This window comes from Octopus bimaculoides, chromosome 5 (genome assembly GCF_046866305.1).
Source record: "Octopus bimaculoides isolate indiv1 chromosome 5, ASM4686630v1, whole genome shotgun sequence".
NCBI classification, from domain to species: Eukaryota; Metazoa; Mollusca; class Cephalopoda; order Octopoda; family Octopodidae; genus Octopus; species Octopus bimaculoides.
In genome coordinates, this window is record NC_142932.1 from 100,757,996 (window position 1) to 100,782,335 (window position 24,340).

General features: G+C 36.7%; 1 protein-coding gene across 2 annotated transcripts; it reads right to left on the minus strand.

The window, feature by feature from the left end:
- Positions 1-24,227, minus strand: LOC106868346 (nonsense-mediated mRNA decay factor SMG9). Of its 2 annotated transcripts, none has more exons than XM_089352780.1 (13): positions 24,126-24,227; positions 20,368-20,475; positions 18,327-18,633; positions 16,787-16,878; positions 14,664-14,776; positions 13,244-13,355; positions 12,152-12,247; positions 10,257-10,342; positions 7,997-8,097; positions 7,224-7,331; positions 6,117-6,230; positions 3,582-3,714; positions 1-2,059 (listed from the first exon to the last, which is right to left on the minus strand). In XM_089352780.1, exons 3-13 carry the CDS (start codon positions 18,622-18,624, stop codon positions 1,981-1,983), a joined length of 1,332 nt encoding a protein of 443 aa, XP_089208906.1. In that variant the 5' UTR covers positions 18,625-18,633; positions 20,368-20,475; positions 24,126-24,227; the 3' UTR covers positions 1-1,980. The 2 variants fall into 2 exon arrangements, with proteins under 2 accessions (XP_089208906.1, XP_089208905.1); XM_089352779.1 differs by having other exon boundaries at positions 24,121-24,227.
- Positions 24,228-24,340: the final 113 nt, after the last annotated feature.

The window sequence follows — 24,340 nt, forward strand, 5'->3', positions numbered from 1 at the left end:
TTATTTAGGCAGGCATTTATTTATTTATTTCAAATACAGAAAGTGTTAAATTGAAACATATTACAAGCTTGCAGCACATAAGAAGAGAAAGACAGTGAATGTGAATATAGAACACAGTACTTAGTAGGAGACCAAATGAAGACAGCATAAACCACCATATAAATAAATAATCTAAAATATAATTTGTATAACTATAAAAATTCATTATTATGACCACATTAAAATCTAACAGAGTTTGTTATGAAGAAGATAAACAGGATTACATATCTGGCTCCAAAATTTCATTTAATTTGCTTTTTAATTTGCTTTTACATCAGCATATTGAAAAGAAATCCAATAATGTGTACTGTTGACCAAAGAGGTCAATTAAGCCTTAGGTTTTGATATGTACTGTTTATCATACATGGGTCGGATGATACAGAAACACATGGGTGTATTGAACAATTTTATGTATTTATACCATAAAATCAGCACTGTATATATATAAAGACACATAACATAACAGAATAGAATGAATAGAATGCCTTCTGATATTATGAATATAAAAGAGAAGTGAAATAAAATCAGTAAATAGCTGATAGCAAAATGGAAATATATTTGTTTCATAGGAAATAAATCTGATTTCCTGCCACACACCCACTATTTTCTCCTGGTTGTTTAAGCATGTCATGGGATTATCTACATAGACACAAACGACTTTTTGCTTCACCATGATGTCATATTTTAAATGATATGCATGGATTCTCAAAACAAGCATTCAACTGTGAAATGTAGATGGGAGTGACTGAAGTAAGTAACATATACTTTACACAGACATAATTCAATTTGGATGGCAGAGTTTCAAGTCTTGACATTAATGGCCATTTTAATCAAAAACGTATAATTAGGCAACAAGTTTGAACTTCAATGAATATTCTTTCATAGTAACCTCACAGAAGAATTTATTGTTACTTTTTATTATTCACAACATGATTTAAAATTAGATTTTAATTGTATGATAGAACTTGAATTACCTAATAACACCAATTCCATAACGATCACCAGAATATTTCACATTAGTTTAAAATCATCACCAAGTCTGTGAAAAATTCCACTCCAAATCCAATACTTTTCACACAATGAAGGACTTCCATTTCAATATCCTAACTGTATGTTTATCTTGAACAAATGCATTTAGTAATATAACCAAATAGAGTAAGATCTGTTTTAAAGTACAGTTTTAACCATATGGGTGCTCTATAGTTTAAGTGTTTCGACATTATTCAACTTGCTAAAACTTTAGACATTTTTTAACTATCTGAAGAATATGCTCCAGCATGGATATAGCTACAACTGTTTAAAAGAACTGAAAAAATCTTCAGGGAACAACTTCCAGTCACTGAGGTGAACAATTGTCACCCATGTTTGACACTTAGAATCACTAAATTCTCAATGTATGGAATATTATTTCCTAGTTTCAAAGAGTCTTAATCATGGATTCCGTCCTACACTTAACAGTGACTGACATATATGGGGCCATGAACACAAGTCTGAGAATTATACCCTTCTATAAAATCTGTGATGAAATAAAAAGAACAGAAAATCCTATGCCAAACTTAAGAAAGTTAAAAAAAATCATGTTTGAACCAAAAAGCTGAAGTAGGAAAGGGGCTAGGAATAAAACTTGCTGGAAGAATTATTCTTCAAAGTGAACATATTTCACAGCATCACATCCAGAGCTTAAAAGAGAGGGCATGTTTGTCCCCACATAAGGAACAGCAGGTCTCTTTATATTCTCCAGTGTCATCAATGGATTGATGCAGGCTGACTTTCCCTGTCACTCTGGGCTGGTTGGGCTGTACAACCTACTCACCGTTCTGAGCAGATGGTAGCTTGTGTACATCCCTCATTACCTCAACACTCATAGAAAACCAGCCCCTGCAATTCAAACCTTGCAGATAAAGCTGCCAGTATCCACCAGGTCTAGATTTGCTTTACAGTTCACGGTAACAAGCGGTTGTACTCGGCCATCAGAGTAGATTTTTTCACAGTATCCCAAGTTCTTGCTGCATAATGAAACCTATAAGAAAAAAAAAAAAATTATTGATTGAGTTTCTAGCGACAAGAGGTGATTTATATTTTCTGTTTTATCAAAATTTATGAAAATATATTTTACCAGCTGCATAATAAAATCTGATTCATTGCAGGATAATAACTGTGGATAATAGTGATGTTCATCATCATCATCATGATCATCGTTTAACGTCCGCTTTCTGTGCTAGCATGGGTTGGACGATTTGACTGAGGACTGGTGAAACCAGATGGCTACACCAGGCTCCAAACTGATTTGGCAGCTGGATGCTCTTCCTAACGCCAACCACTCCGAGAGTGTAGTGGGTGCTTTCACGTGCCACCCGCACAAAGGCCAGTCAGGCGGTACTGGCAACGGCCACGCTCAAAATGGTGTATTTTATGTGCCACCTCATAAATGAACTGGCTAAACCAGAATATGAATTTGTGTTGTTAAACTCCACCCCTTTGATGCCAATGTACCTGAGACTGTTTCTGGTCCTAGGACACAGATTTCCTGTTTTAAAGTGATCTCAAAAGCTTTCAATAAAATTTCATGCTAATTTATGATCCAAAACTATAGCTTAATAATGACAATCATTTTACTAAATTCATTATTTTAAAAATTAAATGAAATAAAGACAGGGCAATCAAGAAAAATATGCTAACAAGCAGATTAAATTGCCAAGAGCTTACTATTATTACTACTATTACAAATACCACTACTACAATATAGTGTACTCCTGCAAAAGGAAAGTGGCCCAATGATATAAAAATTGACCAAATATGAGTAGACAAGTAACAGTGGTACAAGTATCTTGATATAAACGAAACAATGATGAGATAAAACTGGCTAACTGGAAGACTTATTTATACATTGAAGAAGATTAAAGTCAATTGCTAAGAAATTAAGCTAACTGATTGCCCAACACCTAAAGCCAGCCTTGATCTAATTATTGGACATGGTTTTCATGTCAGTTTACAAACAACTTCCATAAAGATGGTTCTAAAACAAAAAGCGTGCATTCATCATCATTAAATGTTCATTCTTCCATGCTTGCATGGGTCACACTGAATTTGTTGAAACACATTTTCTGTGGCTGGATTCTTTTCTTGTCACCAACCATTACCTGTTTCCAAGCAAGATAATATTTCCCATGGCCAGATATGTTTTAAAGAAGTCTGGAAAACTGGAAACAAACAATGTTTGCAAGCATCACATGATGTCAAAACATGTGTGTGTGTGTGTGTGTGATGGACTTTTTTCAGCTTCCATCTATAAATCCACTCACAATGCTTTGGCAGAAGATACTTGTCCAAGGTGCTGTGCAGTGGAACTGAACCCAAGACCACATAGTTGGAAGTAAACTTCTTAACCACAGTCATATTTGTGCCTTGTTCAAGAAGCAGCAAGTTAAGGTGGAAAACAGTGTTTACATAGATTAAAATTTTCAAATTATGTCCAAAGAAAATTTTTTTTAAAAGAGAACCAACAACCAAACCTGGAAAAGTATCCCAGCCTCACAACTTACCAGTTTTTCTCAGAGAGAATAGTGTGTGTCAGCAGACGACGTTGACAAGCAAATACTTGGTTACGAAGGGACTGCAGCAGCCTATTAAAACTTGGGTAGCCACGATATTCGGGTAAAAACGTTAAGATTGAATCTGAAATAAAAAAGTTAAAAAAAAAAGACATAAATATCCTTAATATTGGCTAGAATTCTGATTTATAGAAAAGATTTAAATGGTATTCAACTGATCCTATTGAGATAGATATATAAACATTTCAACACCAAAGCACAAACTTTTAATAATGACCTCTGGTTTTAATACAGAATCTGTCAATTTAAAAATCTAAGTTAAGACCCCATTAGAATTTTTAATGAGATCCTTTCCATCATACTCCAAACACCATCATCACTGGTGTAATGTCCACTTTTCCATGCTTGCATGGGTTGCACGGAATTTGTTGAGGCAGATTTTCTATGGCTGGATGCCCTTTCTTTTGCCAAGGGTGACTAGACTATCTCTGCAGTGATTCCTGATGGGCCGGGGACTTTGCCCGTCTTCATATTCTTAATTGCTTTATCTACCAAAGTACTGTCAATTCGGATAGCTGTTCCCTCTGTTGGCAGACTCTCTTTCTCCCATTCATTCTCTTCATTTAGAACCCTTTCATAGTGGTGTCTTCAAGTCTCTCTCTTTGCAGCCTCATTAAATGCAAGTGAGCCATCATCCATGTGGACACATTTCTCTCCTATGACATCACGATTCTCTCTCACACACTGTCTTGCAACATGAAACACTTCAAGTCTTTGGTCCTCATGACACAGAACATTGGCAAATTTTTTTTCTCATCTGCTTCTCCCCTGGCTAAGTAAACCTGTCTCCTAGCTTCCCTTCTGGCAATCTGATATAGTTCCCTGCTACCACTGTTCTTCCAGTCCTTCCACACCTGTTTCTTTTCCCTAATGGCCCTGTCAACTACATTGTTCCACCACCACATTACCTTAGGTCGAGAGGGGACTTCACACCAGCCACAAATCTGGTCAGTAGCCCTCAACAGGTTGTGCAATAGGAACCTCCAGTTGTCTTCCACATTATGTGATGATACATCCTCCTCTATTTCATCAAAAGCTTCAAGTAGTACATCTCTAAATCTCTGTCCATTCACAGGATCTTTATGCTTCCAGCCCCTTCTTTTATATATATATATATATATATATACATACACACATATATATATATATATACAATGAATGCACACTTCTTACAGTTTCTGTCAACCAAATCCACTTACAAGACTTTGCTTAGCTTGGGGCTGTAGTAGAAGACAATTGCCCAAGGTGCAACTGAGCCCAAAACCATGTGCTTGAGAAGCAAACTTCTTACCACACAACCATATCTGCGCCAATAAAAACCATGAATAATAAATTTTACTAAATCCCTCTAAATTCTTGTATTTTGTTACAAATATGGCAATAAAGGAGTTAAACCCACATAGCTTATTAGGAGACCCTAGATACATGCTTATATAGCTTGTTTGTTTGGTTTTTATGTCTGTCCTTCAGATGAAATTTCCTATGGGTAGATATCTTCTTGGTGCCAGTCCATACCTGCTTTTCAAGTATAGTCTTTTTTTTTTATTATTCCATTGGTCTTTGCATGTCAAATGCTGAAAATACAAGACTTTCTCTAGTTGGAGTATGTTAACAAAGACGCTGAGTTTTTTGTTCAGTGTTAACGAGGATACCTGGAATAACATTTACATTTGGGAATGGGCACAAACACAGGAACATCATTATCATTTAGTGTCTGCTTTCCATGCTGGCATGGGTTAGACGGTTTGACCGAAACTGGTAAGCTGCAGGGTTACAACACCAGGCTCCAATCTGATTTGGTATGATTTCTACAGTTGGATGCCCTTCCTAAAACCAACCATTCCAAGAGTGTAATGAGTGCTTTTTATGTGCCAGTTAGATGATACTGGCATTGGCCATGACTACGATTTCACATGACTTGATGGGTCTCCTCAAGTATGGCATATTACCAAAGGTCTTGGCCACATGTCATTGCCCCTGTGAGGCCCAATGTTCGAAGGGTACTTTTTATGTGTCATCAGTTATGTGACACCAGCAGTGGCCACAACTACGATTTCACTTGGCTTAACGGGTCTTATATATATAACAGGATTCTTCTCAGTTTCCATCTATCAATTCCACTGATAAGACATTGGTTGGTTAATTTAAAGAGATTTTCCCAATATGCTGTGGACTGGGACAGAACCAGGAACCATATGATTGCAAAGTGAACTTCTTAGCTATACAGCCAATCCCTCCTCATCAGGATTTAACATCCATTTTCCATGGTGACATGGGTTGGATGGTTTGACAGGAGCTGGCCATCAGGAGAACTGTCTAGGCTCTTATTGTCTGTCTTGGAATGGTTTCTATAGCAAGATGCCCTTCCTAATGCCAACCACTTAGAGTGTACCGGGGGCTTTTTACATAGCACCTGCATGTACCTGTGCCTAGTATAATATCAAGATACAGAAAAGCAACACTTACCAGCTTCAACTTTCTGATTGTCCATATGAGGCAGCAAAAATAAATTGACCCCTGTGGTGATATTTCGGTTATTTAACCCAGGCAGTAACTCTCCAGTGGCCAAAGTCACAGCGTCTATGGAAAACATTAATATATTTTAAAAGTTTTTATGGTTAAAACATTTTCTTATATATATATACTGTATTATGTGTATAAAGAACCCTTTTTTGTCAAAAATTAGGTTAAAAAATGTGGGAGTTTATTATACATGGATAGTATTATAATCCCTTACAAAACCTTTTTTGCCAAATTTTAAACCCCCAAAATTAGAGGGTTCCTTATACACGTTAAACTATGGTAATTGGTCATCCCTTCTTGATCTATTCCTTTAATCTGCCCAAGGTGCCGCACAGTGGGACTGAACACTAAATCATAGTTACAAAGTGAGCTTCTTAACCACACAGCCGTAACTGTGCCTATATGTCCATACTATTTCACTCACACTATATTGGATCATTTATAATGAACCTGTTGTTTTAAAAAATAGTCCCATTTTATAAAAACAGTCCAAATTAACTTTATGCTGGGCAAAATACTTAGCGGCATTTTATCTGACAAATAAAGATCAATAAAATATTAACTGAATTAAAATAAGTACTGGGGTGATATAATTAACTTAACCACTGGAGACTGTTCCCCAGCACGGCTGCAGTCTAATGATTGAAACCAGGAAAAAACACACAAAGTAAGGAACGGTGTATGAGTTATAATAAAGTTTATGCTTTTGGTTCTAAATATATATAACCTTGAATACTAAATACAATAAAAACTAAAGCACATTGAAATAAGATATTTTGATATAAAACTAATAGGTTTTTGTTGAATATTCAATGAAAAATTAAACAATATAATTTAGCAGTCTATTTGTTTAATAAGCCATAAAATAATTATTACAATCATCATCGTTTAACGTCCGCTTTCCATGCTAGCATGGGTTGGACGATTTGACTGAGGACTGGTGAACCGGATGGCTGCACCAGGCTCTAAAAAAATCTGCTCAATGTATATCTGTATTCAAAAATATATTTGATCCAAATCTAAAGATAGAAACATAAATATAAAGCTTACCTTTGTACTTAAGCTTGGAATTCTCAAGCACTTTGGATAGTAAACATTGTTTGGCACGATAAGTTTCTACACTGAAATCATCTCTTACTGCCTTATTCTGGACAAACACTAGAAAAAGAAATCACATGATATTCATAATTACGAAAGATGAACAAAAATGCAAAATTATCATACTTAAGTCATTATCATTTAACATCCATCTTCCATGTTGGCATGGGTTGGATCTGATGAACTGTAGGACTGTAATTGAGCTCCAGTGTTGGCTGCCTCACCTACATCACCTACCATCATTACGGCTTCCTGCCCAAAAGAATTTGTACTTTTGATCCTTGCACATGAGTTTAGCTGAGACAACCCTCCATCTTACCTCATGCACATAATACACACCTAGATGTTTCTACTCTAGTATTTCACATTGTGGAGGCTCTGAAATCCATTTCAGACAATTTGCAGAGGTGAGGAAGTATTTATACATTCTCTGTATGTGCAACTCATTAAATGGTTAATGTGAAATCCTCGTTAAAAAGCAAATGCTTTTGAGTTGTCTAAACTTGCTTCTTTCAAAGTCTTCAGGCATCTGCTCTTATTGTAATGTACTGGTTTACTGACATACTTTAAAGTGTTTTATTGGCTACACTCAATAGCATGAAGATTTGACAAGAAATGTTTTAGATAGAAAATTGTCAGATGCATTTCTCAAACACACACGTGATGATGGAACCCAAGTGTAGATTAAATCAGACCAAGTGATTATAATATACAAATAAACATACCAATCTGTGGATAATAGTCTGCAGTATTCTCTTGAACTGATGTGTCATCATGGGAATTAGCAGGAGTTGAAGGTTTAAGCATTTCGGCAGTTAACAAGAATCTAAGAAGATAGAAAGTAGTTTGAATCAGAGGGGACAATTTTTAATGTTGTAGAAGAAATGTGAACCACTGAAAACATTTTAACACTTTTGATACCAGACAGCCTGAGACTACCCCTGGTTCTGTGATATAAATTTCCAGTTGTCGCCTTACTGGCACTTGTGCCGGTGGCATGTAAAAACACTATTTGAGCGTGGCTGTTGCCAGTACCACCTGACTGGCCCTCGTGCCGGTGGCACATAAAAGCACCCACTACACTCTCAGAGTGGTTGGCGTTAGGAAGGGCATCCAGCTGTAGAAACTCTGCCAAATCAGATTGGAACCTGGTGCAGCCATCTGGTTCGCCAGTCCTCAGTCAAATTGTCCAACCCATGCTAGCATGGAAAGTGGACGTTAAACGATGCTGATGATGATGATGATGATGATGATGATGAGTGATTTAAATTAAAATCTTCCATCAAAAATTTCCTGTTAATTTATGTTCCAAACACCAGCTTGTGGAGGCACAATGGCCCAGTGGTTAGGGCAGCGGACTCGCGGTCGGAGGATCATGATTTTGATTCCAAGACCGGGCGTTGTGTGTGTTTATTAAGTGTAAACACCTAAAGCTCCATGAGGCTCCGGCAGGGGGTGGTGGTGAACCCTGTTTTACTCTTTCGCCCCAACTTTCTCTCACTCTTTCTTCCTGTTTCTTGAGTAAAGCTGCGATGGATTGGCGTCTTGTCCAGCTGGGGGGGGGGGGGGGGGGGACATACACCATAAAAACCGGGAAACAGGACCCATGAGCCTGGCTAGGCTTTGAAATGGCACATAAATAAAAAAAAAAAACACCAGCTTAATAATGACATGGTTATTTTACTAAATTCTTCATTATTTTTATAACTAATTGAAACAAAGGCAGAGTATTTCAACAGGAATTTCATAACAAAAAGGTTAAAAACTGATAAACAGATAACATTAATGTATCTGTTTATGAACAGAAATTTGTTACATCCTTCAACAAGACTCTCAACTTCTCCCAGTTACATTTTATATATTTGAAATAATTAACAAATGTAAAAAGCATTAAGAAAAAGGTTTCAATAAAAGGAAATACATATGGTACCTAACAAAAATTTTGATAAATCAATAGCTTGATAAGTCTATCTATATAGCACTGCCACAAAAGAATGAATAGTTAAAACATGAGTTCAGGTTTTAATTATTCATTGTAATTCTTAGAACTTGTGGTTATTCAACTATTGCAGTGGTAGTAACAAAAATGTATTATCTTGTTATCAAAAACAGCCTCTATATTGTTTCATTGTAGTAGGGCAGCGAGATGGCAGAATTGTTAGCACGCTGAGCAAAATGCTTTGTGGTATTTCGGCCGTCTTTATGTTCTGAGTTCAAATTCCAAGATTGACTGTCTTTCATACTTTGAGGGTCAATAAAATAAGTACCAGTTGAACAGTGGGGTCAATATAATTGACTAGCCACCCCCACCCTCACAAAGTTTCAAGGTTTGTGTCTTTAGCAGAAAAGAACTATAGAGACTGTCCAAAAACAGATGTGTGTGTGTGTGTGGAGAGGCAGCTATATTTAACTTATAAATTTTATTAGGCACAGGAATGGCTGTGTGGTAAGTAGCTTGCTTACCAACCACATGGTTCCGGGTTCATTCTCACTGCATGGCACCTTGGGCAAGTGTCTTCTACTATAGCCTCGGGCCGACCAAAGCCTTGTGAGTGGATTTGGTAGACGGAAACTGAAAGAAGCCTGTTGTATATATGTATGTTTGTGTATATGTTTGTGTGTCTGTGTTTGTCCCCCCAACATCACTAGACAACCAATGCTGGTGTGTTTATGTCCTCGTAACTTAGCAGGTTCGGCAAAAGAGACTGATAGAATAAGTACTAGGCTTCCACAGAATAAGTCCTGGGGTCGATTTGCTCGAGTAAAGGTGGTGCTCCAGCATGGCCACAGTCAAATGACTGAAACAAGTAAAAGAGTAAAAAAGAGATTAGTGTTTATCTTAATCATTCCATTACCATATTTATAATGAAATACCTATGCAGTGTATTTCAATTAATATTGAAACCTACATCACAAATCAAACATACTAAAATTCAAGGAGTTTTCAGATGAGGAGAAGAAAAAAGAAAAGAAAAGATAGGATACCTGAGGAAGTTGATATCAGTAAACCAGTCTTGGACTACGAGAAGTACATTGCATACGGTCATCATAAACGCAGCTAACTGCAGTGACTGCAAGGTTAAAATGACAAACCATTTGTTAGTGTTAGAATTATCATATCATACATAAGTTTTACTACAGCTGTGAGTTGAAAAGAGTGGTTTTGGAATGGCTTGGATTAAGACAATAGCACCTAAATACATTTTGTTTATAGGTTCTAACTATATAAATAAAGCAAGTTATACAAAGTTATGCAAATTTTCTGTTTCTTTAAAAAAAATTACACACTGCTATAGCTACACAAATAATGTACAAATTTACGTTGTAACTCAATAATCATCATCATGGTCGTTTAACGTCTGCTTTCCATGCTGGCATGGGTTGGATGGTTTGACTGAGGGCTGGCGAACCAGAAGGCTGTACCAGGCTCCAATCTAATCCAGCAAAGTTTCTACAGCTGGATGCCCTTCCTAGCACCAACCACTCTGAGAGTGTAGCGAGTGCTTTTATGTGCCACCGGCATGAGAGCCAGTCGGGTGGTACTGGCATCGGCCACGCTCAAATGGTGCTTTTTACGTGCCACCTGCACAGAAGCCAGTGTGGTGAAAAAAATACGTTTATGAATTTGTTTTGCAAGATTCCCGATATGAAATCGTGTGCTGAAACAAGTATTGCTATATTCCAAGATGGTAATTTTTTTTCTTTTTCCTAGCCAAATAAACACACGCACTATATATTTGTTCTTCACTTGTTTATCATTGTTCTTATTTTATCTTATGTCTATTGTCAAGAAATCTTTCATTACACACCTGTGACTGCTTCAGTGATTCTTCCATCCTATGTGTCTCCACTTGTTCTGTTTAGTCCAGTCAATGTCAGGAGACACATGGGATGGAAGAATTGCTGAAGAGATCACAGGTGTTGGACAAAAGATTTCCAGACAATGGACATGAGACAAAATAACAATAGTAAACGAGCGAAGAATGAATATATAGTGCATGCGTTTATTTGACAAGAAAAAATGACCATCCTACAATATAACAATACTTAAAAAAATAAAATTTCATGAACCCATGGTTTTTCTATAAGCCCAAACAATTGTATTTTTTTAATGCCTAATATGTTATCACACATGAGAAACTGGAGTCGGTGGTTTCACAAAACAAGCTCTGTTAGATGAAAAATTTGGCAGCTTTTTTGAAAACATCCCAAGAAGACATACACATAGATTCAGACAATGGTATTTATGTTAGCTAACCAGGAAATCTCATTGATTATGGTAATAAACTAAGAGGAAAACTATTGGCTGTTGTGGTCTAAAAGAAAGAATGGAAGTTAGCCAACAATATATAATGTCATGATGGGATGGAAGGAGGTTGGCTAAGGGTAGTGGTTTAATGTCAGGGCTGAAAGCAAGACAGTTACAATGGCTTGATGAAAAAGAGGGACAGGATCCTAACTGGTCATGGTGGTTAAATGCATTCTTATGTATGAGAGAAGCAAAAAAAAACAAAACAAAAAACCTAACTAGCCATAATGGTTTGATGTGAAAGACCAAAACAAATGAATGAAAATCTCTCTCTCTCTCATATATATATATATATATATATATCTCAACCCTACAAACTTACACACCATTCAATATATCCACCCCATCTCCTATCACACTTTTCTACTCAACTTTTTGTACCCTGACATAATGCCAAAGGTCTTGGTTATTGCCTCTGTAAAGCCCAACACTCGAAAGGAACTTGGCCACTTTGCCCCCATGGGGCCCAACAGTCGAAAGGAACTCAGCCACTTGCCTCCATGAGGCCCAACGCTCAATATTGAGATATTGCTAAGATCATGCCAAAAGGACTGAAGACTGATTTCATTACCTGCATTTCCATACAATTTTCAGCAGTGCTGTATTCAGCTGGGTACTTCTTGTCATGGTGTATCATCATGTCCAAGACAGAAGCACTTAGGACAGGCTACAAAAAGATAACAATTATTATTCAATAAGACTTCTTGTGAAATATAAACAAAATTATAAATTACAGCATCATGCAACATCATATATAAACAAGTCAGTAACAGAACCTGTGTATGGTCTCTGGAATTGCTAGAAATAGCAGCCAAAATTCAAGTTACATTCTACTGTCTTAAAAATCGACAGTCTCATTAGCTAAATTAGCTACAGCTACCCTCCACCAACACACACACACGATGGGCTTCCACAGCTTCCATCAATTAAACTCATGCAGAAGGCATTGGTCAACATTGGGTTATATTTGAAGACACTTTCTCAAGGTGCTGTGCAGTGGGACTGAACCCAAAGCTACCTGGTTGCAAAGTGAGTCTCTTAACCTCATAGTCATGTCTGCATCTTTTATCTTTTACTTGTTTCAATCATTAGACTGCGGCCATGCTGGGGCACCACCTTGAAGAATTTTTAGTCGACCCCAGTACTTATTTACTTAAGCTTGGTACATATTCTATTGGTCTCTTTTGCCAAACTGCTAAGTTATGGGGATGTAAACACACCAGCACTGGTTGGGGCACAAGCACAGACACAAACACTATATATATATATATATATATATATATATATATGCATAAATATACAAAAGGCTTCTTTCAGTTTCTGTCTATCAAATCCACTCTCAAGGCTTTGGTCAGCCCAAGGCTATAGTAGAAGACACTTGCTCAAGGTGACATGCAATGGGACTGAACCCAGAACCATGTGGTTGGGAAGCAAGCTTCTTACCACACATTAATTTTGAAAATAATCCAGAATTTAGATAGATGTCATTTAATAATTAATCTTAATTGTCAATCTGACAATCTGATGTTTGGAACAGAAAGCAAAAAAGTTCTTACATAATATTTATGATGGCAAACATAACTTAAAATATGAACAGTTTCAAAGAAGACGTTTTTATGTAACAAAACCAGAACAACTGTCAGACTGGGTAGTGCTAATGTACCTGGGTGTCAAGTAAGATAACTCGGTCATTGGTGACAAACATATCAACTCCTGAAGTCTGGTGACTACCAACTTCTCGTATTTCTTTGCTCTGAGGCTGGAACACAAAGTTTCTAAAAGCAAATAAATGGAAAAATGCATCAATAACCTCATTGTATATAAATATATACACACAAACACACTGGGTGATTTAAACATCCCATTAGCATTAATATAAATCAGCTGACAACTGAGATGAATGGAGCACAGTTGAGCCATTATATATATATTGTTCCCCCATCCATCAGTTATACCTTCTACCAGTCTTAGTGAGTTGAAATACCTTTGATGACAGGTCCATTAAATCAGGTGTGCCTACGGTTAACAACATCAACTGGTGCCCTATCCCTCAGTCATACCTTCCACCATCGCATCACAACCTTCACCCAACTCTCAGCTCTGACCTTGGCCCTTCTGTTAAATGCCACAACTCAGGGCTTCCAGCGTAGCTGGTGTACTGCCCTGCTGTTTATCTTGCCAGCTGGCCAAGCTATCTCAGGCAAGAGCAGTAGAAATATCCAGACAATTGAACAACACCATTTTGAGGACACTAAATAGTCTTTTTCTTTTGAATAGTGATAGTGCCATTTTTCTAAAATAGGTAAGCACATGGTTCAGGGCACAGTCCCACTGCATAGCAGCTTGGGCAAGTGTCTTCTACTATAGCCTCGGGCCAATCGAAACCTTGTGAGTAGATCTGATATAGGGAAATGGGAAAGAATATATGTATATATTTATGTGTGTCTTTGTTCTCATCACTGCCTGACAACTTGTGTTGGTGCGTTTATGTCCTCAAAATTTAGTGATTTTGCAAAAAAAGACTGATAGATTAAGTATTAAGCTTCTTTCAGTTTCCCTCTACCAAATCAACTCACAAGGCTTTGGTCAGTTCGAGGCTATAGCAGAAGATGCCTGCTCAAGGTGCCATGCAATGGGATTGAACCTGGAACCATGTGGTTGGGAAGCAAACTTCTGACCACACACCTATGCCTGTAATATATATATATATATATATATATATATATATATATATATATATATATATATATATATATATATAGAGAGAGAGAGAGAGAGAGATAGAGAGAGAGAGAGAAAGAGAGAGTGTGTGTGTGTGTGTGGGGGGGGTCTACGTGTATTCATACTGACATCACTTGGGCAGCAGTGCCATTATTTATGTCCTGCATAAAGAAAATTCTGCCAGCTCATATATTAGATAAGCGAAAATATGGAATATAGTACCTTACATGAAAACAAGAGTTAGCACCAGAAAGAGTATCTGGCCACAGAATATAGCTGCAAGAAGTTTACATTTTAAGAACAAAAAGTACCAATCTAAAAGAAAGAGAGAGAGAGAGAGAGAGAGAGAGAGAGGTTTTTACCGGTAATAATCTGAAGAAGAGTTCCCAGCCAAGAGCGACATTATAGTTGATTTGCCAACTCCTTGCATGCCCAAGACACCAACAACAAAAAAGTTATTTTGATCCACCAAAACCTATAAAAACAAAATATGACAAAATTTTGATATTTTAATTTTGGAAATTTCTTGTTCTTTTCTTCATGGAATAACAGGTCAGAAAATAATACCAAGGATTGCATAGATTACAGTAAGTCTTTTTTTTTATATATAGATAGATGGCCTTGCATATTGTCAGTTGTCCAGAAACATGCAGCTGGTATGGCTTCACATTTTGACCAATATTTGTAGGTACATACTCTTTTACTCTTTTATTTGTTTCAGTCATTTGACTGCGGCCATGCTGGAACACCGCCTTTAGTCGAGCAAATCGACCCCAGGACTTATTCTTTGTAAGCCTAGTACTTATTCTATCGGTCTCTTCTTGCCGAACCGCTAAGTGACGGGAACATAAACACAACACCATCGGTTGTCAAGCAATGCTAGGGGGACAAACACAGACACACAAACATATACATATATATGACGGGCTTCTTTCAGTTTCCGTCTACCAAATCCATTCACAAGGCTTTGGTCAGCCTGAGGCTATAGTAGAAGACACTTGCCCAAGGTGCCACGCAGTGGGAATGAACCCAGAACCATGTGGTTGGTAAGCAAGCTACTTATCACACAGTCGGGTACCTAAAAACTTGAAGACAATTCTTTCTAGTATTTTAAAGCAACAAATTGAATATACAAAATAATAATTTTTTAAATACAGCAAATCCAATAAAAATCTACTGCATTTATAACTTCTTTCCCTTTCTAAGACATTGTCACATACATAATTAATCTCAGAGAAAAGCATAGAAAATTTTAAAATTTAATGCAGTCATGCTAACTTGACAACGACCAGGCATTTTGCCAGCCATGTGGACTAGAACAATGCAAAGTAAAGTGCCTTGTCCAAGAACACAATGCACCTGCCAGACTGGGAACTGAACTTACGACCTGATGATTTACTAGGTCATGCATCTTGAAATAACAAAAATCAAAGTAAATATCAAGATTTGCATTACTAGAAGTCAGTTTTATACTTATTTTCTCATATTAATTTAAGTAGAACTGGTTTTGAAAAAAAATAGGTCTGTATAATATTCTTTGCTACTCTAGGCACAAGGCCCGAAATTTTGGGGGAGGGAGCCAGTCAATTAGATCAACCCCAGTATGCAACTGGTACTTAATTTATCGACCCCGAAAGGGTGAAAGGCAAAGTCGACCTCGACGGAATTTCTGTATGATACTAGGAAAAATACTTTGCAGTAGAATACTATTCAACTGTTAATGCAAAAAGAAACAACTGTTACCAGCCAAGCAAGTTCAGGAGAGCAGAATAAAGCTTTGTAGGTCTAACATTCTACTCTGATAAACACCATCACTTGGAACTTCAATGCCTTTAGTAAAGATCACTTTGTTAAAAGGATTTGAACCAGATCATTAGTTCTCTTCTGAGCACCAATCACATCACTTTCTTGAACACTGATGTATTTGATCTGTAACCATGGCATTTGCAATCTGTTAGGGCCAGTAAATGCCATGGGTACTATTCCCCTTCCCCAAAATAAAATAATGGAAGGGAATATTTATTTCTTTATTGCCCACAGGCGGCTAAACATAGAGGGGACAAACAAGGACAGACAAGGGAATTAAGTCGATTACATCGACCCCAGTGATTAACCGGTACTTATTTAATCGACCCCGAAATGATGAAAGGCAAAGTCGACCTTGGTGAAATTCGAACTCAGAACATAGTGGCAGACAAAATACTGCTAAGCATTTCGCCCAGCATGCTAACGATTCTGCCAGCTTGCCACCTTCACTACTACTACTACTACTACTACTACTACTACTACTACTAATAATAATAATAATAATAATAATAATGATAATAATAATCCTTTCTGCTAAAGGCACAAGGCCTGAAATTTTGTGGGAGAAGGTAAGTTGATTAAATTGACCCCAGTGCTCAACTGGTACTTATTTCATTAACCCCGAAAGGATGAAAGGCAAAGTTGACCTTGGTGGAATAATAATAATGGGAAGACTTACTTCCATTCCAGTGTCACACCAATGCATTGAGTCATCAACCAACTTTATGCATCTTGGCATTTCTGGGAGAGGAGCAAGTCGGTTCTGACACTCTAAAAGAGACAAGAATTGCTAAGTTTAAATAGATTCAAAGACAAAATCAACAACAATCAATAAATTAACATGTTACAGAAGTTGAATAGCATTATAAAATATTCTGCAGTACATATAATATGTTAATATATTAGATGAGTGGATTAAGTATTGGAATGCATTCTATGGATAGTGTGTACATATCCATTTCAAGTAGTTTGATTTTGTTTCTGTCATGGTATTTCTGAAATGTCTTAAGTTATCAAGAATAAAATTAACAACAGAATCATGTTCTGTCCTTCACTTACTGCCATGAAAACAAGAGAAGCTGTATCATATTAAAACAGCCGTTTATGTCTCAATGTAAATACATTGTTGAGAGGTAATTTACTGCAGTATTCATCCAGATACAACGTTATTTATGAACATGCTATGTTTAAAAACAATATATATCAGGAGGAGATGAAAATCTTCCCAGAAGTGGCTAGCATGAATGCCAACCACATGCTCAGACAAGATTTTATTGCTTCCAAAGTATAGGAAACAGTGAGCAAGCATTGACTGGTATTGCAAATAGCTACCAGGCTGAATAAAAACCTATGTTATGCAATAGAAACAGAATTAGATTAAGATACCTATCTATGTATCATACTTTATGCAAATACATCGATATATTCATATTAAGTATATGTAGATGGCTTTTATAAAAGCAAGGAGTACTTAAACACCAACTTTATGAATACATGTGGTTCATGAAATGACTCACAGCATACATTACTGTTATTATAAAAAAAATAACTTGAATATTTTACGATTCATATTAATGAGACTGAGCAATAAAACATTTCGTCTACATTAGTAAAATATGTAAGCCATTTTAAAGATCCACATCATTTGAATGGTCCCTACATTTCACTAATGTAGGACATATGTATGATTCAAATATCTGATGAATGCAAACCTCTAGAAAGGCCCACATATAAGGACCATTTGAATGCTCCACAATGTTCACCACTGTAGACCACAGAGACAAATATCTACCTGAATATCATGTGTTCACAAGACTGACCAGGCCATCAGATGTTGTTACACATCACTGATCACAATGCACTTCTTTTGCATTGTTTTAGCCTTCAAATGATGTCACCCTGCTGGCTAGGCGAGCAGACCAACATCCCCCTCTGATTGAAAGGGGGACTGGAGCAATGTGAAATGAAGTGTTTTGCTCAAGAACACAACATGCAGCCCAATTAGAGAATTGAACCTATGATGTAGTGATAATGAGTGCAACAGCCTAACCACTAGGCCACATGCCTTTACCTGTCTGAATATACAAACATTAAAAATTTCTCCTATTACTTTAGATTTTAACCTAACATCACAGCAAGACTAAGTATGTTTACATGCATTCCAGATCACATGTACTGTGATGTAAAATATAATAAAATAAGTCTATGTTGATATTTACCATCCATAGAGGAAAGCTGAGTATTTCGATGCATCTGATAAGGAGATGTTGAATGAGATGACAGATCACTGGAGACAGCAGCATTGATGTTATGTAGACTCGAAGCTGGTGTGCTGGAGCGTCCTGAACTGAGAGAGGCTCCTAAACCAATACCTGAACTAGTACAGCAGCTATTTCCTACACTTGTACTGCTACTGGTGCTGTCTTCACGGGCTTTCAAAACTACAATTTGTTTTTCACCCATCTTCACTCCAGCCATACTGTTTCCACTCAAGGATGAAGAAGAAGTAGGATTCATTGTAGTAAGCTGGACAGAGAAACAATAAGAAAATAGTTAATTGTGAAGCCAGAGAAAAAAATAGTTTTATAAAATTATCTTTCTTCATTTAGTTTCATGCAACTTTCCAAGTTCAAATTACATCAGGAGTTTACTTAACTGTTCAAACTTCCAAAGTTGAAAAATAAGTGCTAGTCATTTAACCCTTTAGCATTTAAACTGATCATATCACCAACATTTAGCATCTGCTTTCCACGGTGGCATGGGTTAAACGGTTTGACTGAAACTGGTATGCTGGAGGGCTACACCAGTTCCAATCCGATTTTCCATGGTTTCTACAACTGGATGCCCTTTCTAATGCCAACCACTCCAAGAGTGTAATAGGAGCTTTTGATGTGCTACTGGCATGGGTACCAGTTACGTGACACCGGCATTGGCCACAACTACAATTTCACTTGGTTTGGTGGGGCTTCTCAAGGTCACCATCAAAAATTTTCTACCTGTTTTACGTCCAGATTGGTCAGATCTGGTCTCTCACACCTACCCAACACTGTCATCATTAAAATATACAATCACACCATTGAAATCACAAAGTTATAGGAAAATGCATTATTAAATCAAAATAATGTGAATACATGACATTTGACAGAGTAATCTGAACGGTAAAGGGTTAATATACTTGTGCTGACCCAATTAATTTTTGTTTTTTAATTATTTACTCAGAGGAGGAGTGCCCTTGATCCTCTCAGGCTGCTGTGGATAACACAATGGAATTTCAGCTTCAATTTCTGTAAGGTGATTATCATTTTACAACTATTTTTCCATGTTGACATGGATGAGACAAATCTTCTCCATCATAGTATTGTACCACTTTTGCAGCTTCTTATTTCTTTTGTGAGGCTTAACATTGAGATCAACTTTCATCCCTTTTCGGCACATCTTCCTCATGCACCTTCCATCCACTTGGATTGTTCAAAACTTCTTCACCTAATAGTCATCCTTCATACACATTATTCTCTGTTCTAGCAGACAGTACTTGATTTCACTGATTACCATAATTTCTCTCATCTCATTTGTGTTTTGATATTCACACATGCTAACATTATATATCCAGCAGGGCATGCTCATGGCATTTCTTTCTCACTTTAACACATTCTCTGCATCCAGTGCTCAAGTGATACTATTTAGTTATGCAGCCTCTTGGCTTTCCAGACCCCAGTCGAATCGTCCAACCCATGCCAGCATGGAAAACGGACATTATATGATGATGATGATGATGAGAGCATAAATCTTCTCCATAGAGTTACAACACTCTGGAATTTTGTCTTTATCAGTGTTTTCCCAGTCAGCAACTTCTAAAGGTTCAAACTGAATATCAAGCTAACTGACTTCATACACCATAGAAAACCAACAAAGGCTATAAGCATTGTTTCTTCCTGATTTAAAAAAAACAAAAAAAAAACGATAAAAAAAAATCCTAAGAAATCTATAAATGTCCCAGGAAATGTAGTGTTTCATGAAACAATGTCTTTGCTTTCAACTGTCCAAATTAAACTAGTCAACAAGTAGAGTTTGTCATTGTGTAAGTTATAGTGCCAAACAAACATTTTCACAGGTTTAATGAAACATGATTAATCTATTCGGTGAGAGAACACTAAAATGCACCCATTTCCTGCTGTAACTGATTTGGCAGTTTTTCTGTTGTCATGTCTAATGAAGCGATATTAATTAACTTAATGTTAGCAAACCAATGAAATTACTTACTAAATCAGTAGAATGTGGTTTAGCCAAGATTATTGGCGGTTTAGAGGTTAAAGAACTAAGATTTCCAGTATCTGATAGGTCTCGGTCTCCACGTTCTTGAAAAAAGTCCTGTCGAATACAAAAAAAAGTTTTACATATATATATATATATTTATATCCCTCATTAAAACAAAACAAGTTGATTATTATGGGTGGAGAGGTTAGGGTTAAACAGAAAGCAAAGGAAATATCATTTTATGGCCTAAGTTTCTTAATTTAGAATTAAAATACCCAGGTGAATAAAGGTACTGGAATACCAGCATGCACCTATATTACATGCTCAAATCTGCAAGCAGTTTATCATATTTCTGGGGAGAAGACTTTATCTGTATTACCTCACTTCACCAAGATGCTGAGAAGTAACAAATCATCTCGGAAACCTATCTGAAATAAACTATGTGTTCTATCCAAGATCAAATTTATTTCTCAGCTGCTCAAATCATGAACCTGAAGTGAAACACTGACTTAGGCTTAAGAGACATCTAATTCCTTTTTCTTCTTATATGTCTGATTGGCCTGACAGCCTGATTGGCACTCATGCCAGTGGAATGTTAAAAGCACATCTGAATGTGAGGTGTAACTGGCCCACTTATGAGTACCCCTCATTCATTGGACAATGAACTTTGCTTGCGAAGACCTATTGAGGCAAGTGTAAACAAATTAAAATCGCTGACGTGGCCAATAACAGTACCACCTGATTGGCACTTGGGCCATTGGAACGTTAAAAGCACATCCAAGCATGATCATTGCCAGGGCCACGGATTGGCTCCCATGCCAGTAACACGTGAACAGCACTATTCGTGCATGATTGTTGCCAGCATCGCCATACCGGCATGTGAAAAACAACATTTGAGCATGGTTGTTGCCAGAATCGCCTGACTGGCCCTCATGCCGGTAACACGTAAAAGCACCCACTACACTCTCTGAGTGGTTGGCATTAGAAAGGGCATCCAGCTGAAGAAACTTTGCCAGATCAGATTGGAGCTTGGTGCAGCCTCTGACTCACCAGTCCTCAGTCAAACTGTCCAACCCATGCCAGCATGGAAAGTGGACGTTAAACGATGATGATGATGATGTTTAAACCAGGTTAGCTTTCAATGAGTGAACCAACCATCAGTGGCATTCCAGCTGTGACTATTCCATTTATTTTTACATCAAAGACTATATTACCATATGTTGTTATTTTTTATGAAATAGAGAGTGATTTGAGAGGTCTTGCCACTATTTCTAACAAACCAGGTGACCTTGTAGTAATATTATGTAGCATGTTGTGTGGGAAATGAAATTAAACCAAATATAACATACTGGTGGCATGTAAAAAGCACTGACTACTGTCTCAGAGTGGTTGGCATGAGGAAGGGCATCCAGCTGTAGAAAGATTGCCAGATCAGATTGGAGCCTGGTGCAGCCTCTTGGCTTGCCAGTCCCCAGTCAAACCGTCCAACCCATGCCAGCATGGGAAACGGAAGTATGATGATGAAGATAACACCTAGAAGAACTGTCAAAATTCTATCAGAAATGTTTAAAGGTAAAAAGCATTATTAAGAAAAACGAAATGTAAAAGTTGATGCACATATTGTCATTTTATGTCAGCTTTCCATGCTTGGATGGGTTGTTATGGACCAAGTCACTTCATATTTGGAACAACATCAAGACCCTTATAAATAGGGTATTGTTTGTATGCTCCTTTTTGGCAGGGTTTCTATGGCTGGATGCCCTTCCTAATGTCAACCACTACAGAGTATACTGGATGTACATAATTATAGTACCAGCACTAGAGAGTGCTAGACTGTCAGATCATTGACAAGATTAAAGTCCATTGTAGCATATGTTGTCTCCCTTTGTTCATCAAACATTCTGAAGAGTGTACTGGGTGCATTGTGGTGCCAGAACTAGTGAATTGTTTTGTATACTATGACTAAAGTGATCTCGCCCTCTATGTTGTAACCTTTTGTTTGAGGAAATTGTGGTTTAGGGAGTGAAGTGAAGAATAGCAGAAAAGATGATGGTAGTAAGAGAGATACATCGAGTAATGGATAGCAATAAAGATTGGCAACGGTAAGAGCAAATGGTGGATATCAATAGAGAAAGCAATGGTTAGCAATAAAGAAGGCTGATGTTAAGGAGCACTGAATATGTATATATTAGGCATCATCCCTTGTTATAGAGACATCAAGGTGAATGAAAGGTAAAATGGTAAAGGATAATGATACATCAGTTATCATTTAGCGATACACAAAGCAAAAAGGATACACGTGTGCAACTATAAATAAATCGAAAGATTAAATTATATATCACGGTCTGATTAAGGCCAAATTGTGTCCTAAACATCACCTAACAAATAGTGCCCGGTTCCAGCCTTCCGTTCGAGCGTTATAAACGAGAAATTATGACACAGTAAGTGCTAAAATGTGAAATAAACGAAAAATCCAGTTTTCGTCCCAGTCAAATCCAGCAACTATATCAAATATAACCCGTTAAATAGCGATATGCTGTTTACTTAGAACTACAAGGAAAAATTGCAATTTTTCAATGACATATTATTCATTGTCTTGTTAAATTTTACCTTTTGCGCCATGGTAAATCCTGTACCGGGGATAAAACTGTGGAGCCTGACAACCTTGCTTCCCTAAGGACCGTACTTGCACTGATTTTAATGGTTAATAAAGGTCTCTCTCTCTCTCGTATATATATATATATATATATATATATATATATATATATATATATGAAAGAGAGAGAGGGTGGTTTTTGCTTTTCAGCATTATAAGCTTCAAAGCTCATATTCTGATTACTGCTAACTGAAGCAAGTTTATCTTGCCCTATTCAGCAACAACAGGATAACAAATATCAAATTACTTGCCGAACAAGTACAACTCTGAAAGTGATAATTTGTTACATTTGAAAATAACAAATATGAAACTAATCTAAATTGAGAAGAGAGAGAAAAAAGGTTGAAAGAAGCGGAATGAAAATAAATTCTGCAGTTTTAATAAACTGAAATATTCGCAGTTTCCGGAAGAAAAATTACAAAATTCAAAGAAAATTGAAAACGCATTACAAGAATTAATATATACAATACTAAATAAATGTAAAATAGTTAAGTAATGATTTTTTTTCACTTTAATTGTCAAAAAATTTAATTTAAGTAAGCTAACATCATTTGCTCTGGTATCTAAGAGCCACACCGAAATGAAATTCGCACGACACATGAAATTATTCTAAACTCGAAAGTTACTTTCTTCATAAGAACAACGTCTCGTTCTTATTGACTTGTAAACAGATGAATTAGTCCGGTTGCTAACACCAAGAAATTACCTGTACTAAAGTATATCTTGTAATAAAACTTTTAACAGGCACCTCTTTAGAACAGATGACACGATTATGAGTGGGCAGGCGAAGCTATATATATATATATATATATATATATATATACTTAGAATATTTAGAATTGCCCGTCTTTTTTTAAGAAAAGAAATGCTTTCTTTTTAAAATGCCAACTAACAATAAATGAAAAAAAAATTAACTGACGTGTTTTCTGGGAGGAAAGAAAATACCATATTTAAGAATGAAAACATACGTATTGCAGGAAGAGATTACGTGCAATCATTTAGATTTGCAGAACATGGAGTATTTTCTCAATTAAATATACTGTTATTGTCAGTAACGAAAAAGACATGTTTTAAAAAAATACTGTTCAAGGGGAAATTTTTACCTTACGTCCAGCTCGGCGCCTTCGTCTGTTTCGTCCTCCTCGATCGCCGCGCTCAAGCGGATCAGACATTACGATCCACACTGCTTAACCTTAAATCATCTCAGGACAGTTTTTTATACTTACACCGGCGGTGATACCCAAAATATCTAAAATTTGGTTTAAAATTTTTTAAATCGTTATAGCATATTCATCATTATAATCATTATTATTTTCATATCGT

Bases quoted from the DNA above. Each gene is read 5' to 3' on its own strand.
- LOC106868346 (XM_089352779.1), bottom strand. From the start codon at position 24,189: ATGTCTGATCCGCTTGAGCGCGGCGATCGAGGAGGACGAAACAGACGA. The intron at 16,879-18,326 runs GTAAATATCAAC...TGTCTCTTTTAG, and splicing joins TCAGCTTTCCTCTATGGATG to AGTGTCAGAACCGACTTGCT. The intron at 7,332-7,996 runs GTATGTTTATTT...TTCTTTTTCTAG, and splicing joins AGACTATTATCCACAGATTG to TGTTTGTCCAGAATAAGGCA.